This window comes from Quercus suber, unplaced genomic scaffold (genome assembly GCF_002906115.3).
Source record: "Quercus suber isolate HL8 unplaced genomic scaffold, Cork oak 2.0 scaffold_622, whole genome shotgun sequence".
Lineage (NCBI taxonomy): Eukaryota > Viridiplantae > Streptophyta > Magnoliopsida > Fagales > Fagaceae > Quercus > Quercus suber.
Genome location: NW_027070065.1, coordinates 311,917 through 332,760, shown reverse-complemented (window position 1 = coordinate 332,760; position 20,844 = coordinate 311,917). Strand labels below are relative to the sequence as shown.

The following is a 20,844-nucleotide window of genomic DNA, read 5'->3' as shown; positions in this document are numbered from 1 at the left end:
CGCTTTTCTTCTGGTTGTCCGTCCCATCAGAGGCCTTATCGGCACTCAAGTGGCTCACTCTAACCAACGTTATCCTGCCAAGGGGTTACCTCCCCATTAATGCAGCCAGGGGGGGTTAGTTGAGTGCATTAAATGCGAGAGTGACAGCTTACTTTGGGGTTAGCCTCTCCCCAAAATCACCTTTGTCAGGCCGAGGACAAGGTATCCTCGGCGTGGATTTAGGAAAATAGGCTCTCCCCCTCTCTCTCAAAAATAGCTTGTGCTCCTCGGCATGGGCCTTGGGCCTGCTATATGATGAGCCGAGGCTATCAGGCCTATGGGCCCCACAATTAATATTAAAACTGAATTTCCTTTGCTACAACGTGTTTCAATAGTAAAAAAGAAAGAGATTAAATTCTATAAGGATGGGGTGTAAAACCTATGTTTTACACCATCCGATAAGTGATTGCCACATTAGCATTTTATTTAAAATTTATTAAAATTCAATACATCCTATCATACCTAATAACATCTCAATAGATTCCCAATTTGGTTGGATTTATATATGGGTATTAGAATTGATTGAGTATGATTGTGTTTATTCTTAAATATGTGATAAGATAATGTGGCATGTTAGGATTAGAAGGGTAAAACATGAGTTTTACACCACATCCTTATAGAATTTAATCTCAAAAAGAAAACCTAGAGCAATTAGAAAGTCTAGAGCAACTAGAAAAGCGTATCAAACCCTAATTTGGCTAAACAACATTAAAGGTACCTAAAATTAAGGAAAGAATAACTCTAATCCTAAAAATCTAAAAATTACATAAAATTAACAAAAATAACAAATTTAATCCTAAAAATCTGAAAACTACATATTTGGGTCACTGGTTTGGTTCGCTTAATTTCCATTTCTTGTTTTATCCGCTTATCTAATCACATGAGAGTAAAAAATGATGAAAATAATGAGTAATCTCTATAACCCCTCTCACATTGTCTTTTATAGCTTTTATTCCACCACCATCAGGACACTTTAGCCTCCACCTTTTTGCATCTAATTTTTTTCTTTTTTCAACATATCTAGGCATACACGTTTGCATATGAATATGTCACCGTAATATAATAAATGTTATTATTAGTTCTATCAATTTTTTATTGATAAGATATATCATTTTTAAAGACTCTTAAAAGTCTTACAAATTATATAATAGTTAAAAATAAAAATAAAAAGTCTATACCAAACTATTGTTATAAATAAACCTAAAATGGTATTTTATTGATATTCAAACACATTATTCCCTTAACCAAACCGAAACAGTTACCATATGAAATTGACTCTATTTGTTTTTAAACAATTCTCTCTTAGTTGAGAACTCTCTACCCAAGTCTTATAAATTGATATGTCATTAATTACAAAAATTAATATAAATACTAATTTATTATTTTGTTGAAATGACACTAATTAAATTAATTACCACGTCAATTTGTAAACTTTTTGTTAAACTTTTTATAATAGTTTTAGCATTTTTCTAATTGTATATTAGCGCATTGATAATTTGTTAGTACCAAATTGACCGTAATTTGCATCTTCATTAAAAAAAAAAAAAAAAATTCATATTCTCTAATCAAAATTCTAGTTCCGTCCTTGACTATTTCTGTTGCATATAATCTCTCATACATCACCAACGTTCTTTTAGACACCCACACAGGAATAGGATCGATGTTTGAAGATTGAGACCGACATCACTAAATAAAGTTTGATTATTAATAGAATTTTACATTTAATAAATTAGGTTAGCCTTATCCATTGGAATTCTTAGTATAATAGGAAACGGATAATTGCTTGCTTTAAGGGAACCGAAGAGATGATCCTTTTACTCTTAGCTCCCTTAATTGCTTGCTTTTACTTTGTTTCTCTATTTTCGCAAGGCCGTTGCTACTGTCTCCTGTAAAAATATCTGTTCCTTTCTTTACCCTTTCATGATAAACAGCTGGCGGTGCAAGCCTCAACAGAGGCATGTGTTCTATTTGAACTAATCTCTGGTCCTTCTGCAAATTAGTCAAGATCTCAAACTGCAGCATCCAATTCACATTTGATTAATTTTCAATGTTTGTGAAGTCCAGGAAATGGAAAAGATAATGACAATTATAAGTCAATGCTTACCCGTGAAATTTGCTGAAGCCCATAGAAATTCTCTAATGCATCACTTTCATGGGGGTGTAGAATACTAGTTCCATGTGATTGTTGTGGCCTGGACGAAAATTTACTTACTAAACCATTTTCTGCAAGAATCGATTTATTTCTTGCTTTGTGAGATTTCTTCTTTGGTATACAAACTGGGCATCCAGATGAGGCACCTCTATTTGATGCCTCATTTTCCGGAACTTCACATTGAAGATGTGTTGCATGACCACAATTAAAAACACGAATGCTAAAGCTAGAAGAATTCTTCGAGAAAAGGCAATTACATATACAACATATAGGACTCCGGGGTGCATACGCATTAGAGGCCCCCTTCTTAAGTAAGCTCATGGTATAGAATGTATCATCCTCTATTAAGGATTTGGCAGTGTCCTAAAACAACAAATTAAAAATTATAATCAACAGAAAATTTTATACTCTGCAATATTTTATAATTACAGTCGAGTGAGTCAGCCTTATGTCTAACTTTAAAAAGAAAGTCATTTATCCACTAGAATGTCAACAATTAATATGCACATGCAATCAGAAATTACAATCAAACTAAAATATCACTATTAAGCGTGCTTGAGCATTGTACAAGAGTAGCTTGTGTCTAAAACCAGATGCCTTGATGCAAGTTTGCTGCTCACTTCAGTGCAGCAGAAATACTAAATGCAACGTGCCATGCAACTCTTTGCAACAATTATATAAGCAACTTTCAAATTCTTTGCATTAGCTATGAGAAGACGTTAATATCCCAAAGATGGGAGAGGAGTTCATTCTTGATACTAAACAAAGGTCCTAGAATCGCACTAAAGAACTCAAATTCACAAGAAGAAGGTTTATGACCTAATCATGCATGTTGGCATAGTTAAATCTCAACAAAGATGCAAAAATAATTTCCATTATATAAACTAATGCAACAAGTATACACAAGGCCGACCACATGACTAAAGCAAATGATGAGTTTAAAAAGTATATCTACCAGAATTCGCCTTTCAAAGACATATATTCCGAGCATGCCCAGTATGGTAAGTTTAAAATCACCAAATTCCTGGCTGCCATTATCAGAGAGGAGTTTGGACATGATGGTTGGAAGGCGAACATATCCTATCATTCCCTCAACAATCTCTTTTATGAACTGAGAGAACAATTTCCTCAAGATATGAGCCCCTCTGTGCGATTTTGATATTCTCCAACTAACTATGCATGCTTCATCCCCATGTGAGACTGATGATTTGGTCAGCAGTGGAACATGATTTTCTCCTCTAGATACCATTTCATCACCATATGAATCCATCAAAGGTTCACAAAACCTGAAATGAATTTTTGTGAAGAATTAGCACTATTTATTATTTTTCCTGCACATATATATATATATATATATATTTATCTTAATTCTTAACAATATAATAACTTCCTCCTAATAGAAGTTTCTTACTTAGCAACTTTATGAAGAGCAGAACAGCTGTTAACATGAAAACAAAGCAAGTGAAACTAAGCATATGGATATATATTCTCAGTATCTTTCAAGGTCATGTAAAAGCCAAACAAACAATACATGATAACAACCTGAGCCTTAATGACAAATTCAAGTCTTTCCTAGTTATATCTATCCTTGTTGATTTTCTAGAAGCTACTATCTCATTCAATCTCCACTCTGACCTGACAAAAATTAAAAATAAGAGAGAGAGAGAGAGAGAGAAACCTACTCCACTACCTTATTTTTAATCTTTTAGAGGCTACCTTATCCTGGAGCATCTGCAGTTCACCATTTCAAAACCTTTTGTTTTACTGAGAAGAAACTCTTTAATGTAGGAGCAAACTAGAAGTTATTTTGATATTTTATTTTTGATTTTCAGTGGATAATTTCAAATTGTAACATAGTTATTTGATTAGTATTGAATTAGTATTTGAGATTGTTTAGAATTATCGGATTAGTATTTGAGATTGTTTAGGACTATCGGATTAGCATTTGAGATTATTTAGGATTTGTTTAGGAGAGTTTATCCTTATCATTATGATTCCTGGAAGTTGCATATAAAGCTCCAGATGATTTTTTTTGTATTTTCAGACCATGATTATTATTATTCAGATTATTTGGAAAATTGCATTACGTTTGTTTGGTGGTAAATCCAAACACCTTAGGTGGGAAACCTAAGGTTCTACTATAGGACTAATCTAGGTGGGAAGCCTAGGTTGTCCTGCATCACTCTTTTATATTAACTTGTTATTTTGTATTAGTGTAAGGGTATTTTTGTAATCATACTATTTCTCTAATAAATATATGCTAAGGTGAGGGACATATTAATGTAACCCTAATCTCTCATATTTTACAACTCAACTATTATTAAGTTAGAAATACAGTACGTCTTGAACCCACACCTTATCCTCCACTCCATTTTTATGGGGGGAGGGGGAGGATGTTCCAATTGATCTAAAGTTCATTGCTACCATTTCACATGCAATGCAAATAAATCATATAAGCTCACACATCTTAGACTGCATTAACTACTCATAAGAAAATATTGGTAAACATGTTGGAATTGTACAAAAATTATTTAATATTACTACCAAAGTATATGGGTATCAGTCATTTGATAGTTTTCAAGTTCACTTGGTAAAAAAATTTATATAGTTTCCAGATTCTTGGAAGAATCAAAATTGGTGACTGAAACTTGCTAATGTTTCATACCAATCACATGAAACCCCACCCCCCACCACAAGACTCACACACTAGCATAAATATGACATAAAACATATAATGATCAAAGAGAAACACCAAGTGCTTAGGCATTAAGAGGAGCAATTAAATCCAGGAAACAACATTGAGGAACAGAAGCTTAGTATGAGTTTGTGCCACAATTAAACAAAAAGAATAGAGAGCATAACATTTTTTTTTTAGTAAGTAGAGAACATAACAGTTCATAGAACTTTATGTTCCTCAAAACAACATAATCATAGAAATAAATGTAATTTCTTCTAAATCTTTTTTTCTTTTCTTCTCCTTGTTTTCAATGATAAGTTACACATGCACCCAATGGAAGCACCAGTTGAGCTATAGCTCATTGGCATTCTCAATTTTTTGTTTCTTAAAAGAAATAAATGCAGTGTCATAGAATATGTGCTTCTGGTAAAGTGCCAATATACCCCTCCTGTTTAATTGCAAGTATAGATCTACTCCATTATATAACAAACAAATGGATGTCTGTCTGTCATATAATCATAATCAATTAATCAGCATGAGGCAAACTGCTACAGTGGATGATTATATACTGCTCCGACGATTTTGCAATGAAGAAAACTTACGGTAAATCTACCATAATAAAGAAAGCAAAAGAAAGATTGATGTTCAACTTACGAGTCAAGTAATCTGAACCAGAGCGTCTCTGACTCCTCAGGGTTCAAGCGAGGGGTGTTCCGCTGACATAATCCAATACAGGCATTCAATATATTGCGTATTTCATTCACCTGTAAGAGAAATATCAGAGGTAATATAAAGTTGTAAAACAATTGTACATACACACACACAAAAGAAGCTTAAACATATCATCTCATTAAAAGTCATATCGACAGACCTCCTTCATATTTAATACAGTCCTGAGATGCTTTGTATCAGCAGCAGAACTCAAAGCCACATCAGAAACCACATTTCCAACAGCAGTATCAAGCTCAACAAATTTACTGTCAAGGCCTGAAAGTGAAAGGAAAAGAGCACTCCCCACATAACCAACCCTTTCTAACAAGAAGGTAGCAGCATCTATAATCCCATATTCCTGACACAGGCATAGACAGCGTTCCACACGATAGCTATCAAAGGTCTCAAGGAATTTGAGAACTGAACCAGGTTCATACTGACATAATAGCTGCAAAAATGATATGCAAAACATTCAGTACCTTAGGTGCTATCACCAAATAGAGAAGTGCTACCAGGAAATCTGAGCAATAACTAAAACTAAAGTAAGCCATTAAGAGGCCATAACAACAACCACCCTTTATGGTGCAGAATCTGCATAGTCTAGAAATATGTATACAAGGAGTATGATATATGGCCCAATGATGAGAAGACTGATGAAACAAGATCTTCATTAGTTTATTGCCAACCCAAAATCATCGTCACATATAAAGTGGGGGTGGGGGAAGACATTTAGAGTAGACAATAGCTATATAACAAGAAGTTCAAAGACCATAGGATAAGACTGAACAAACACATTCATTTGACATTGGGGGAAAGAAAACATTCAACCGCTTCATATTTCAATTTAGGCTAAATTACATCTTGGTCCCTCCAAATTTGAGTTTGTTGTGAGTTTCGTCTCTACAGTGACACTATGAGCGGTTTCATCCTAAAGTTTCAGACTGTTATCAATGTGGTAGTTCCAATTCCTTTAACCAAGTGCCATCAAATGTCATGAGCTGTATGTAACACCAAAATGTTGCCGTTAATGTTTTAGTGAAAATTCCATATAAAAATAATAATAATTTGTGAGAAAAACTATATAAAAATGCTATAAAAAAGAAGAAGAGAGAGGAAGTTCGAAGGGAAAAGAAAAGAGCAGGTAAATCCAAAAAACTCAGAATTTTAAGGAAAATAATACGGTAAATTTCCTAGGTGCCATGTTCTCTAACATCCTCGATTCCCTCAACTCTAGTCCCAGAACCTTCTTTGCATTCAAGTTTTCCCTTCTCTTCACCCAAATCACCTTTTCTTTGATTCTTCTTTCTGCTTCTCATTCAATTCCATCTGTCTCACCATCCTCACTGCCTTCTTCTACACCAAGACAAATTTCTTGATAGCTCTAGGCCTCGCTTCAGTTCAAGTGGATTCACATCTAGAACACTTCAATAGTCCTTGTGCTCCAATTCCTTTTGTTCACATAGGTCCTTCAGCTGCTTCTATGCTTTTCACTTGGACCACCATCTTCTTGGTTGGTATGAACAATGCCTTGCCCTTTTCCCCTTTTTCCCTTTTCTGGGTGGGGAAGGGGGTAAGTTCTTAAAATTATTCATGGTAACTACATATTCTGTTGCCTTTCCTCCATACCTTGAGTTTCATTCATTAAGATCAAGCAGGATGTGAAGTACCATGGCAGAGAGGTCCTGACAATAACTTTAATCCTTGGTTTGCCAGCAATTTGTTTTCTTAAATTGTCTCTGAAAGTATCTTTTTTCTTTTAAAGAATCTTTTTTTTTTTTTTTCATTACAAAAAATTTCACCAACATGACACAGTTTGATGACACTTTGTGTGTGTTTGGCAAAAATTATATTTGCCAACTTATTTTACTATTTAGCTTATTTTTGCTAATATTCATAAGCCCCACTGTACTTTTTGGTACTATTCATGGGTCCCACTATACTATTTCAGCTAACTTTTATCTTTATTCATAGTACTTTCAACAAAAAAATTTCAATTTCAGCAAAATAACTTTAATCCTTGGTTTGACAGCAATTGTTTTCTTACATTGTCTCTGACAGTATCTTTTTTCTTTTAAAGAATTTTTTTTTTTTCATTACAAAAAATTTCACCAACATGACACAGTTTGATGACACTTTGTGTGTGTTTGGTAAAAATTATATTTTCCAACTTATTTTACTATTCAGTTTATTTTTGCTACTATTCATGAGCCCCACTGTACTTTTCGGTACTATTCATATGTTCTACTGTACTATTTCAGCTAACTTTTACTTTCAACAAAAAGTTTTCAATTTCAGCAAAATAAGTGGTTCCCAACCCGACCCTTAACTCAATTAGACAAGGGGCTATATTGACAACAATCTAAAACTTTTCGGATAAAATTGCAAAAAACAGAACTATAGGGACCAAAATGGCATAAAGTCTAAACTTAAAGGGAGTAAAATGAATTCTAGCTTGAATTATAAATATAGTTGTAAAAGTGCTCACCTCCAAGTAAAGCTCAATCATATCATCAGTCACTTCAACCGGATCATTACGCATTAACTTGGGGAAATCAGAGATTTTTTCCAAGTAAGCCTCAAGTCCTTTTGAATGATCCTTCAACCTTATTCCATTAGAAGGATCCACAAAATCATCTTGTCTTAAAGAAGAAAAATTGAGAGTGCCAGATAAGTGAACCTCAATGACCGTTTTTAAATAAAGGAATAGGCTTCTTGGATGAGAGCGGAGTTTAGACAGAATATGCAAACCTTCTTTGTTGAAATGACCGATGAACAACAAGAATGTTCCCTCTCTGCAAAGGATAAACAAACGCATGAGATTACAGAATAAATTAATTTCTGCGCAACAAAAGATCATATGTACCATTTAAACAAGATCCCCAGATAACTTCAAAAAAAAAAAAAAAAAAGCATTACCTGCTTAAATCAACCAGCTCAGGTATACGAGAAATGACCGCTGATTGAAAAATAGCACGTTCATTATCACTCAGCTGTAATAATGTTTTGTTGATAAAGGAGAAAGCATGAATGGGTTCATCTACATCCTTCATGTAGCTATCCAAAGCAGCAAGATACTCATGTCTGATAGTATGAATGAAGCCACAAACCTATAAAATTACAACAGAGCTAATATTACAGGTAAGAAAAACAGAGGATTTCTAGATTGCAGCAATGTGCTTCCCAGGTAAACATCATAAGAAATATATTTAAATATACCTGGTAAAATTGTGCTTTCTCACATAGGCCTAATACAGAAGAAGCATTCCAGTCAATCTCAGGCACTACTTCTAGAAGGGCAAGCACCTGCTTCTCCCTTCCTGTTGAAGTTATGTGATGTGAGGAAACACTAGTTGGAAAATTATTTTGTGATGTCAAGTATTCTAAAATCTGACTCAGGACACTTCTCGAGACATTAGCTCTTTCACATGCAACATAGTATGCTATAAACTCAAACATATGGCCTATGTCTTTCTTAGAAGGCCATTCTTCAACCAATCCACTGACATCTTCACTATCTGACCTCTCTGTTTGGGAAATGTCCCTATTAAGAATACAAATAAGAGAGTTCACTGTATCTTGGACCAAGATATTTTGACATCCATTGTCATTCTCTATTTTTGGCTCCATATTTTTATCTGCTGAATCATGCAATGAAAGTTTGGGTTTTGGGATTTCATCTTCTACAAAAGCACATCTCAGAACATCTAAAGTAGCTTCAGTATCTAACTGTAAGAGATGGTACAGGTTCAGGTATGCTCCTCCAGATGATAAGCTTGAAACAGCTTTTGAGTTAGGGGCATCAGAATGTTCTAACAGAAACTGCAGAAGTTCTGTTCTAAGAGATGGCAAGCGTGTAGGGGGCAGAGTTCCTTGTCCTGCAAAAGGGAAACTTTTGGCTTCAATGTTTCTAAATCAGTTCCATCCTGCATACATTGAAACGAAGCTGTACAAGTGATACAGCTTCAAAACATGTGGATTGTAAAAAGAAACAAGGTATTCTTGCTTTGATGCCTCACACTCATTTCATAGCATCTAAACACCATTTAAGAATTATGTAAACTCCCATAAACACTAAAAGATGAAACCAAACAGGTTGCCATTCTTTATCAATAGTAAGTTGTATAAAAAAAATTTACCAAATAGAGTCATAATACTGGTTTCAAGCTGTACAATGAATTGGCTTATTAGAAACAGGCCTTGTTCTTCCAGAGTCAGTAACCAGTACAGATATATATATATATATATATATATATATTTACTAACAAAACAAATACAGATACTAATATCACCACTTAAAAACCGCACATTTGAAAAGATAACAGTAGCATGTTTAAAGAATGAATCCAAATTTGATAAGGATGTGGTGCAAAACCCATGGTTTTCACCATCCAATCAATGCCACATCAGATTTGTGCGATAACAAGCATAAGCCCCACTACACACAATCCAAATCACATTAAAATCCTCAAATTAAAAATAAATAAATAAAAAAGCCTTTAGAATAGAGGAGTCGCTGACCACATCATAATTGTCACAAGACTGCAATCCAACTCACCCAATAAGTACCAATAACCATCACTGACCACCACACCAGGACCCTCCACCATATCCATAACATGAAACAAACCCATTAATTCCAGCCACTGCGCATGGTGGCCAAATTACTTTTGCCCACCTAGAACCCCCTTGACTGTCGCCTTGGAGAGATGGCTGAGGTTAACTTGAGAGAAAGGGGATTTGCAGCAAATGAGAGAAAAAGTGTGATTCTGAGGAGGGTATAGTGTGATTCTTGGGAACTTGGAATAATATGGGGTGTTGAAGAATGCAATGGGAGGAACAGTATGATTCTGATTCTGATTCTGACAAGGCTTATGAGGATGAGAAAAATGGAGTTTACAGTGGTTGCGTTTGGAGCAGGGAGATGGCAATTGCAACAAATGCTTGCAGATTGTTATGGAATCATCAAAAGGTTTTTTCTATTGAATGAAATTCAGACAACACCAACAACACCAACATCAATCCAGCGACTTCTCAGTGTGTTCAGAGTCTTCAGATGACAGTAATTTTTTTTATCGGTTTGTTTGTTTTCTTAATAAATATTTGATTATATTAGCTTTTAATGGGTTGTTATCATATGTACTAGTCACTAAGATTTCATTTTAAAAATCTGACAGTGTCAATATTTTATTGGAGGGTGAAAATAGGGTCTTTTACGTCACATCCTTATTGAATTTAATCTCCTAAAGAATTACACAAGAACTGTAAGAAAGTAGTAACACAGCTAAACAAAAATATAACACCCTGAGAAATTAGTATGACATGTACACGTACAACATAAAATGGCCAAAATAAATATTACAAGATAAACAGTCACATATATATTTGGTTTTCTATAATTTAGTCAATTCAAGATTTATAGAGAAATTTTCACATACTTGCACAAAGGATCTTCAAACTGATCAATTGGAAAGTGCCACCAATAATAACTCCTTACCTGGAGGAAAAGCAAGACCTGAAAAGCAGTATTTTAGATAAACAAGCATCCGGTACCTGTAAGCAAGAACAAAAGGCAAAGGTTAACACTACAAAGTGGTAATAAAAAACCAACTATAAGAAGATAAAACATAAATAATGGTATAAAACAATATAATCCTGCTTGTAACACCTTTCAGTACGATTACCATAAGACTGCAAATAAGAAAAAGTGGTAAAGCAGTTCTCTCTCTCATTTTAATTTATTTTTGGGGGGCTAGGCCCCAGTGGGGGTTGTGGTGGGCAACCAATCTAAAGAAAATGAACATTTCAAGTGAGCCATCCAAGACATTTTCTAAATTTCTATCAATACCATACTGAATAAAGAAACCTCTTTTCAACTAAAGATATTCCATATAGTCAAATGCCTCAAGAAGTTTTATTCGATCAAAATTTTAAACCACCTTTCCCCAGAAATATTTCATACTATCTCTTTTTCTTCCCAGTAATTATTTACACTACCAACCAGTAGAGGAATAAGCCCTCCCAGTTTTCCAGCCCTATCTGATGGAAAATTATCTTATAAGACTTACCCGATACCTCTCACAACAAGTGAGACCCACACATGATGTGAAAGGGAGGTCTCATGAGATACCTTTTCCTATCTGTCACTTTTTGCTCATGGTTTAAAAAATCATAACCAAATGAATATGAAATTTTTTTTAATTGTAACGTCTGAATAGCATATGCCCCCAAATGAATAAATCTTCACAAAGGCACAGTTGAGATACAAACAAGCCAGAAGTGTGCTTTTGATGCAATATTTGACAGTTTTCATTCGCGGTTTAGAAAATAAAAACCAACTTAATAGGAACCTTAAATTTGTAACCTCTGGATAGCATATGCCCCCATATGAATAACACTTCACTAAGGCACAGCTAAGATACATGTATTTCCAATGAGAACAAAAATACTATCACAAAGTAGAATAAGAAAATTAAGGTGAGGGAGAAAAGGGGAAGGGAGAAGGAAGAAGCAAGCTTGCACACTGATTGAAATTTGACTCCAAGTCTCCAACTCCATGCCACATAGGCCCAGATGGAGCCTAATTCAAACCAGCTGATTGAAATCTTTTAAGATTAGGGTTATTTGCAACTCCTATAAAATTACATTCTTAATATGATGTTATACCTCCACATTGATTACAGTTCCTTAAAAGTAGAAAATGCTTCCCATAAATATTCTTCTAAATAAGTGTGCGTTTGGCTTCAAATTAAAAAGTCAGCTTATTTTACAATTCAGCTTATTTTTGCAACTATTCATAACCCCACTGCACTTTTTGGTACTATTCATGGATCTCACTGTACTATCTCAACTAACTTTTACATTTATCTACAGTACTTTCAGCAAAAAGTTTTCAATTTCAGCAAAATAAACGAATCCCAAACAGACCTTAAATCTAGTCAATTTATAAATATTGACATGACAACATTCATAGAAGAGAAGCAAACTAGAATGAGAAAACATGATATTAAAAAATCTTCCATATTCAATGAATAAGAACACAAGGAACACATTATACATACACAAGGGCAGCAGCACTCTCCTTTTGACTATTTCGCAAGACCACCAACAGCTCCTCTAAAGGAGCCCTAAAATCATCCAATCCTTTATTGAACAGATACACCAGAGCACCATATAATCCATGCTCTCTACATAACCTAACAACCTACAAGGAAAAATAATAATCATTATCCAATCAAGTCAATAAATCATAACAAATAAATTTACTCCAACAACAAAAATGATTAACAAAGGTTTTGAAGGTAAGACCTGATTGAAATCCAAAGAAGAGATATCCATGTGAAGGACGCATTGTTCAACTCGTTGTAACCATCCTTTGCTGCTGTAATGTTCTACAAGTGCTTGCATAATCTAACAAAATAAAATGAAAAAAGAAAAAGAAATATCAGAATTTATGATTAAGCTGCCAATAAGGCTAAGCACTGGGACATCAAGCTATACCTCAGGAGGTAGTGATCCAAGCATGTCCTTCAATATATATGGTTCCAAAAGCTCCAAAAATGTGTCTGGAAAATGTAATGAAACAAAAGGTAAATCACCGAAAGAGTAATGTCTAAGGACTGCTAATATGGACAAATTATTGCAAGTGAAGGGCTGCTATATATATATAGAATACACACACTTCACAGGCAATTAGACCACAGCAGACACTAACTCAACCTAATTTTGTACTAGCAAAGTGTCAACACAGAATACATCACTCTCAAGGTGCTAGGAGAGCTGAATAACACTTGCACCCTTCCTAGTAACAAACCCAATCTTAAAAGGCAAAGTTAAAATAGAATATAGCATTAGAAAAACTTCATCACAAGGAAAGCTCTCTAAGAAAACAGTCTGACCTTCAAAGTTTGTTAAACTTTCTAGCCTCATGTTATGTAGTTATGGCTATCACAAATTGAGTTACCAAGTTTCACTTAAAAAATGAACTTCAACCTGGACATCAAAGATCAAACTGCATAGTAATTGAAGCATTCAACACAAGAAGACTCAGAGATGTAATGATACCTCTCTGTTGTACCGCCACAAACTTGGAGAAAATTTCATCAAAAACGATGTCAGTCCTCTTGATACGAACACAGAATTCCACAGCAACTCCACCAACACAAGTGTATTGCTCTTTTATTTCAGAGTGCACAGAACTGCTTCTACTATTTGGGTTGTCCAGTGGTTCCATTTTCTCACTTTGGTTGCAAAATGCCACCAAAATATAAGAAAATACTTCATCTACATATGACAAAAGTAACTCAACAAGGTAGGGCATTATGGCCTCCTGTACAGCATCCAAGGTTCTAGGGAGGTCAATAACACCATGCGCCTGGCCATCATAAAGTGTCAGTGACATGTTCAGTGCACCCATCCAGTCACCCGCTTTCCACAGAACCTGAATCCGTTCCTTCCATGGGAGAAGGCGAGAAACAGCAAGATGCATAGGTCCAAGGATGTATACTGAAGCTCCTCTTACAGCTATGCAATTGTGAAAAGCTTTCTCAGGATTTCCATAGATATTAATAAAGTGGGTATGGTATGCAACAAGATCATCTTCACCATAACCATCCAGAGAAAAACTTGTTTGGAGAATCACAGTTCCATCCTTAGCAAAGAGACAGAGTTGTCCAGTTGATGTAAGAACAACCAGTGTCTGGTCAAGTACAAAAATCTCATTACATGCAAAGCATTTACAATTATTTACTAGGCAAAACATTATTTAAATACAACAAAAGAAAAATCAACAATATATGAATAACTAAATACGTACCTGATCATCCAACCAAGCCACACCTATAGCTGCACTGTCAAGAGACCATTTCCCATATACTTTTAGCTCTGATTTGATTAACTTTGCAACCTGAACTTTTCGGTCCCAAGCAATTGCGAGCAAGTAGACTCTCTCTGATGCTTCTACAGGCACGTTTTCTGTAACAACTTCATATCTTAGAAAGATGAAATATCTCAACATAAATGCCCAAAATTCACTCAATGCATACCACTAGGCAAACTGCGTGATTGTGTCATGCATTTCCACGCAGTATAAGGCATAGAACCCTCTCGAACCCCATCTGGCTTAGAAAGCTGCGAATAGACTTCCAAAGTAGGAGTAAGCCTTACCTGTAACATGCAAATGTGGCTTTAACACATTTTGAACAAGATATAACCACTAAGAAGAACAACATCAATTCACAAGACAAAAGGTACATGGAATTTGTGCAATCATTTTACTTCCAAAGTAGGAGTAAGCCTTACCTGTAACATGCAAATGTGGCTTTAACACATTTTGAACAAGATATAACCACTAAGAAGAACAACATCAATTCACAAGACAAAAGGTACATGGAATTTGTGCAATCATTTGAGGGCTTCATACCACCAGAGCAGTTTGATGGGTGACAAATATGACCACACCTTCTTCAGCTAAAGAAGAGCCTTCATTAAAGAGTTTCCAGCCAGCATCTCCACCTACTACACCTCCCATCATACTACCAAGACTGCTGGATGAAACTGCATTGTTTCCCTGAAAGGACAGGGAAGCACCTCCAGAGAATTCATCAAAAAGGACCGGTGAAGCTGATAGCACAATTCCTGTTTTTTGTCCATCAAGAAGACACTATTTCAAGTAACAATATGATCATTAGTTTGGAGATGATGTCAACTCATAAGCATATTATACAAAGTGCCACAATCATAAATCACATATTAATGCATGCTAACATTTTACCTGGGTTTTGATGGAGAACCTATTGAGCAAGGGAACAACTGAGAAAGCATGCAACAGAACGAGACCCTTACTATCACCAGTAACTGCTTTAAATTGACGAGTAACCTGAGAATCCTGCCCCAGAAATAACGTATGTACTACTGGTGTTGTATGCTCTCCAGTAATAACTTTTGCTGATGATGATCTCTGCACATCCCAAACAGTAATATGACCATCACCATAACCAGCTAAGAGCAGGTCCCCTTGCTGATTAAAGCACATGGAAGTTACAGGGGCATGAGACCTATCCCCTTGCAGACTGAGCATCGACATCTGGAACATAAACAGCATGGTTTATTGAGTAACGTTATTTCTGTCATAACTACAATGTGGCACATAGCAAAAGCAAATGTACTTAGAAGCTTCACAATTTAATCAAACATCTAGATGTTTGCATACTGAAATTACCATAAAAAGACAAATTCCTCACTTAACATGTTCGATTTCTGTAACAAAAGAAATTTAGATATTACCAATCAATGGTATCTTAACGGATAACCATATACTAAGGGCATATCTGAATAAGAACTTTGTTGAGGAAGTACCAACAAACTCATGCTAAGTATGCACATTATATTTATGTATATAAGTCATCCTTACAGAATATACTCATACTAAGTATGCACACCAAAGGTTTTTCTTTTTTTAATTTTTAAAGCTGATACATTGTGCTTCTTTTCAATAATATCAAGTTATTTGTGTATGGAAGTCATCCTGTACAAAATCAAGTATGTACTGCTGTTTTGTGTGAAATTCATTGGGGCATTTTAGAGATTGAAATAAGCAAAATTAAGTTGATACTTAAGCAATTCTGCAAAGATGACACCAGGAATTGACTATTATTTTTAAGGGCACATGCACAACATTCTCCCTTGATTCTAATTACACCCAAAATATATTTCCTGGAATCTATTCAAGTTTCAACCAAAAGATGAACAAATAACATATAGAAACATAGAATCCTGAAGGAACATGAAAGGCTAACAAGTAAGAGCAATATAAGCAGATTAATGCAAAAGTAACCTTTGGATCCATGTGGTCAGCATTATAACCAGAATATTTACTGGGCACAACAAGAATGACCCCTTTTGACATTCCAATTGCAATATAATTAGTATGAACAGCCAAAGCTTGAGGGGAACCATGATCTCTCCTGAATGCCTGAGAAGAAATGGTCCTTGTAATAGCATTATCCGCATCAAGGTCAAAGTATCCTAATGTGGTTGATCCTCTCCGTACGCCCTCAAGCCTCATTGGCTGAGCAGCTGCACCCTCTTCCCAATGCAAACCAGTAGAAGCATGCTTCTTCTCAAGCTCCTCAGCTAACTCCAATGGCTGCATAGAAGCAGCCCGGGATTTCTTCTCCGCTCTCTTACTAACCCTCCTGCTCTCCAATTGCCCAATTCTCTCTTCCACAAGTTCATTAATATCACTCAATGAACTTGCGCTACCACCAACACCACCCACCTCAGTATCTTTCAAAACATTCACTTGTTGCTGTGTTTCCAATGCCTCAATTGTGGATTCCTCCTCTACCTTCTCTTCCAAATGATCAACCTTGTCTTCTTCTGAGTTCAAAATTTCAGAGCTCCTGTCAAGCACAGAAGCATTGTCATCTACATTTACATTGTTTTCGTCCTCCTCCTCAACACTTATGGACGAAGAACCAATCCGCGGCTCAATGATATCAAAATTAGGAACCGAATCAGCACTTGTTTGCAGCAATTCTTCATGATTACTACTAACCTTTAATCCATCTACTTGAACCACATTTTGGGCTTCGCTTTCGACGACCTCCTTAGCACTAGAACCCTCATTCCCAATCACACCTTCCAAAACCTCATCCTTTTTCGCATTACGAATTTCACAATTAGAGCTCAATTCATCTGAGGCCGAGACCGAAACCGCATCGGAATTTTGAAGAACCTTCCGGAAGGCAGCCCTCGTCGACTTGATCGCGGCGGCGTGCGGGGTCGGGAGAGCCCTGGAGGCTGCCACTGCCGCCGCAAGCGCTGCCCCGGGCTTCGCATTCGATCTCACACCGCGGAAAAGCGACGGTAACGGCTTGGAGGAACCGGGCCGGGACTGGAGCGATGGGTTTTCATCATGATGTTGGGCCGGTATGGAGGAAAAGTCTGAAGAGGGTTGTTTAGTTGTGGAGACTGAAACGGCGTCGTCTTGGTCGTGTTTGGGATCGGAGATGCGGGAGTAAACGGACGGTTTGACATTCCAATTGCAATATAATTAGTATGAACAGCCAAAGCTTGAGGGGAACCATGATCTCTCCTGAATGCCTGAGAAGAAATGGTCCTTGTAATAGCATTATCCGCGTCAAGGTCAAAGTATCCTAATGTGGTTGATCCTCTCCGTACGCCCTCAAGCCTCATTGGCTGAGCAGCTGCACCCTCTTCCCAATGCAAAACAGTAGAAGCATGCTTCTTCTCAAGCTCCTCAGCTAACTCCAATGGCTTCATTGAAGCAGCCCGGGATTTCTTCTCCGCTCTCTTACTAATCCTCCTGCTCTCCAATTGCCCAATTCTCTCTTCCACAAGTTCAGTAATATCACTCAATGAACTTGCGCTACCACCAACACCACCCACCTCAGTATCTTTCAAAACATTCACTTGTTGCTGTGTTTCCAATGCCTCAATTGTTGATTCCTCCTCTACCTTCTCTTCCAAATGACCAACCTTGTCTTCCTCTGAGTTCAAAATTTCAGAGCTCCTGTCAAGCACAGAAGCATTTTCATCTACATTTACATTGTTTTCGTCCTCCTCCTCAACACTTATGGACGAAGAACCAATCCGCGGCTCAATGACATCAAAATTAGGAACTGAATCAGCACTTGTTTGCAGCAATTCTTCATGATTACTACTAACCTTTAATCCATCTACTTGAACCACATTTTGGGCTTCGCTTTCGACGACCTCCTTAGCACTAGAACCCTCATTCCCAATCACACCTTCCAAAACCTCATCCTCTTTCGCATTACGAATTTCACTATTAGAGCTCAATTCATCCGAGGCCGAGACCGAAACCACATCGGAATTTTCAAGAACCTTCTGGAAGGCAGCCCTCCTCGACTTGATCGCGGCGGCGTGCGGGGTCGGGAGAGCCCTGGAGGCTGCCACTGCCGCCGCAAGCGCTGCCCCCGGCTTCGCATTCGATCTCACACCGCGGAAAAGCGACGGTAACGGCTTCGAGGAACCGGGCCGGGACTGGAGCGATGGGTTTTCATCATGATGTTGGGCCGGTATGGAGGAAAAGTCTGAAGAGGGTTGTTTAGTTGTGGAGACTGAAACGGCGTCGTCTTGGTCGTGTTTGGGATCGGAGATGCGGGAGTAAACGGACGGTGGAGATGTAGGGGGAGATGAGGTTGAGGAATCGGAGGCGTTGAGGATTTCGTCGATTGTACGGCGAGGGATGGAGTTGAGGTTGTGGTGATTTTCGTCGTCGTCGTCGCTGGTGAGAGTTGAGTTAAGGAAGGAGTCGAGGTCGAGTTCCATAGCCTCTGGTACTGCTGATATTAGAAACTTACAAGTTTGGGTCACTTCTTAACCGCCATAGTTGACGTGGGTGGTTTTTAACTGTCATTTGCCACGTGTCACCTCTTTAGAAAAAAACATGAGGAAACATCTACATGATGATTCCAAACGGGAGGGAAGCCGGACCCTACAAGATTTATATCAAATCTATATGACTATAGTTTTATAAACATATAACATTATATATTTGAATTGAGTATCATGCTCACAATTTTATTCACAAACACATTATTACATAGCATTGGTCATGAAAATTAAATAATTTTTTATTTTACGTTTTTTATATATTTTATTATTCAATTTTGATTATATTATTAAAATATTTTTAAATTTATACATAATTTTTAATTTAGTTGTGATTATATTATTAAAGTGTTTAATTTATATAGAGTTATTTATTCATTTTTTAAAATATTTTTAAATTTATACATAATTTTTAATTTAGTTGTGATTATATTATTAAAGTGTTTAATTTATATAGAGTTATTTATTCATTTTTGATTATATTGTTGAAATATATTCTTCATTTATATATAATTGTTGATTAATTATCTTTCAAAGGACAATGTTAAAATTTTAAAATAAAAATAAAAATTCAATAAGTAGTTAAAAACAACAAATTTGTCTTTAATGTGTGTAATTTGATCGATAGTTAGGGTGGAGGGAATTTAAAACCTGAATTTTTCCATTGAAAATGTCAATTAAGTTATAAAACTTTTGGTAGGATAGTATGAATTTTTTTTTCTTTTTTTCTTTTTTTTTGGAGAAACAATAGTAAGAAGTTAATATAACAAAAAATTGAGAATATATATATATATATATTGTCATTTGAGAAAATCGTGTTAGTATATTTAGTGTTGGCTAATTTAGTGTCAAATTTTCTTTGAAATTTGCAAATTTTTCCTTATATTAAATTTCATTTGTATTGAAACAAGATGATTAGGATTTGAAATTGGAATTGTAGAAGTTAGAATTTTGTTTGAGAGAAATTCCCATGTCAGGTGAGTTTCGAGTGAACATGACAGTTTCAAAAATCATTAAGTCAAAAAGTCTCACTTGTATCTCGCCTAACGCTCACTCAAGTGAGTTGGCACTTGAGAGAGATTAAAATCATTATTGATTATATATGTTTTTTATATTGCAATCAATGTCATTCACAAGAATTAAATCATTAGTATAGTGACTGTTGAAAACGGAACTTCATTATTATGAGCATAACGTAACAGAACACCTCTATGTGACAGGGAAGAAATATACTCTCGGAGTATCTAATAATGGTCCTAGCAGAACATATAAATGGTTGTAGTTTTTGTATTAAGAAATCGTGACTTGTGACTTTCATTTTGTTTATATGTATTTTTTGAGAGAGTTTCAAACTGATATTATCTGCTTCTAATGATAATTCTTTATCATCAGACCAAATACCAATCGGTTTTTGGTATAGGCAGGAACTCTTGTTCAACTACTAGAAATTTTACCATTTGAACTAACTGGAACCCACTGTTTATATATATTTTTAAAATTGAATAAATGCTAGTTTTATTATTCACTACTAGTATGATCGTACAATGCGTGAATTAATTAACATTTTATGCAAAAGGAAAAAAGACATTTTACAAATATGGTATATGATGTGTTAATTTATTGAGTTTGGCGAATCTTCTTTTGCTTTAATGAGAAATTATCACATCGCCTACTAACTAAATAAAATACAGAGATTAAAATTCACTACTACTTTCTATTGTGTATTTAAAACAAAATAACACTTCCAGTTAAAAAAATACTAAAGGTAAATCAAACCCTAATTGATTTATATAATTTTAGTATATTTATTATTCTTAAATGTATTTGTTCCCCAAAAATAAAATATAATATACATCTTATTTTTTTAATTTTATCTTTGGCTCCCAGA

General features: G+C 35.7%; 1 protein-coding gene across 1 annotated transcript; it reads right to left on the bottom strand.

The window, feature by feature from the left end:
• Positions 1 to 1,574: 1,574 nt before the first annotated feature.
• LOC112010877 (uncharacterized) lies at positions 1,575 to 18,932 on the bottom strand. The gene is given in 19 exon segments (XM_065765368.1): positions 1,575 to 2,052; positions 2,144 to 2,554; positions 3,147 to 3,477; positions 5,523 to 5,632; positions 5,740 to 6,027; positions 8,065 to 8,371; positions 8,496 to 8,686; positions 8,796 to 9,454; positions 11,074 to 11,129; positions 12,638 to 12,780; positions 12,885 to 12,986; positions 13,077 to 13,141; positions 13,641 to 14,274; positions 14,392 to 14,549; positions 14,621 to 14,741; positions 14,998 to 15,237; positions 15,349 to 15,660; positions 16,411 to 17,607; positions 17,610 to 18,932. Coding segments are annotated over 19 exon segments (6,834 nt in total). The 5' UTR covers positions 18,894 to 18,932; the 3' UTR covers positions 1,575 to 1,827.
• Positions 18,933 to 20,844: the final 1,912 nt, after the last annotated feature.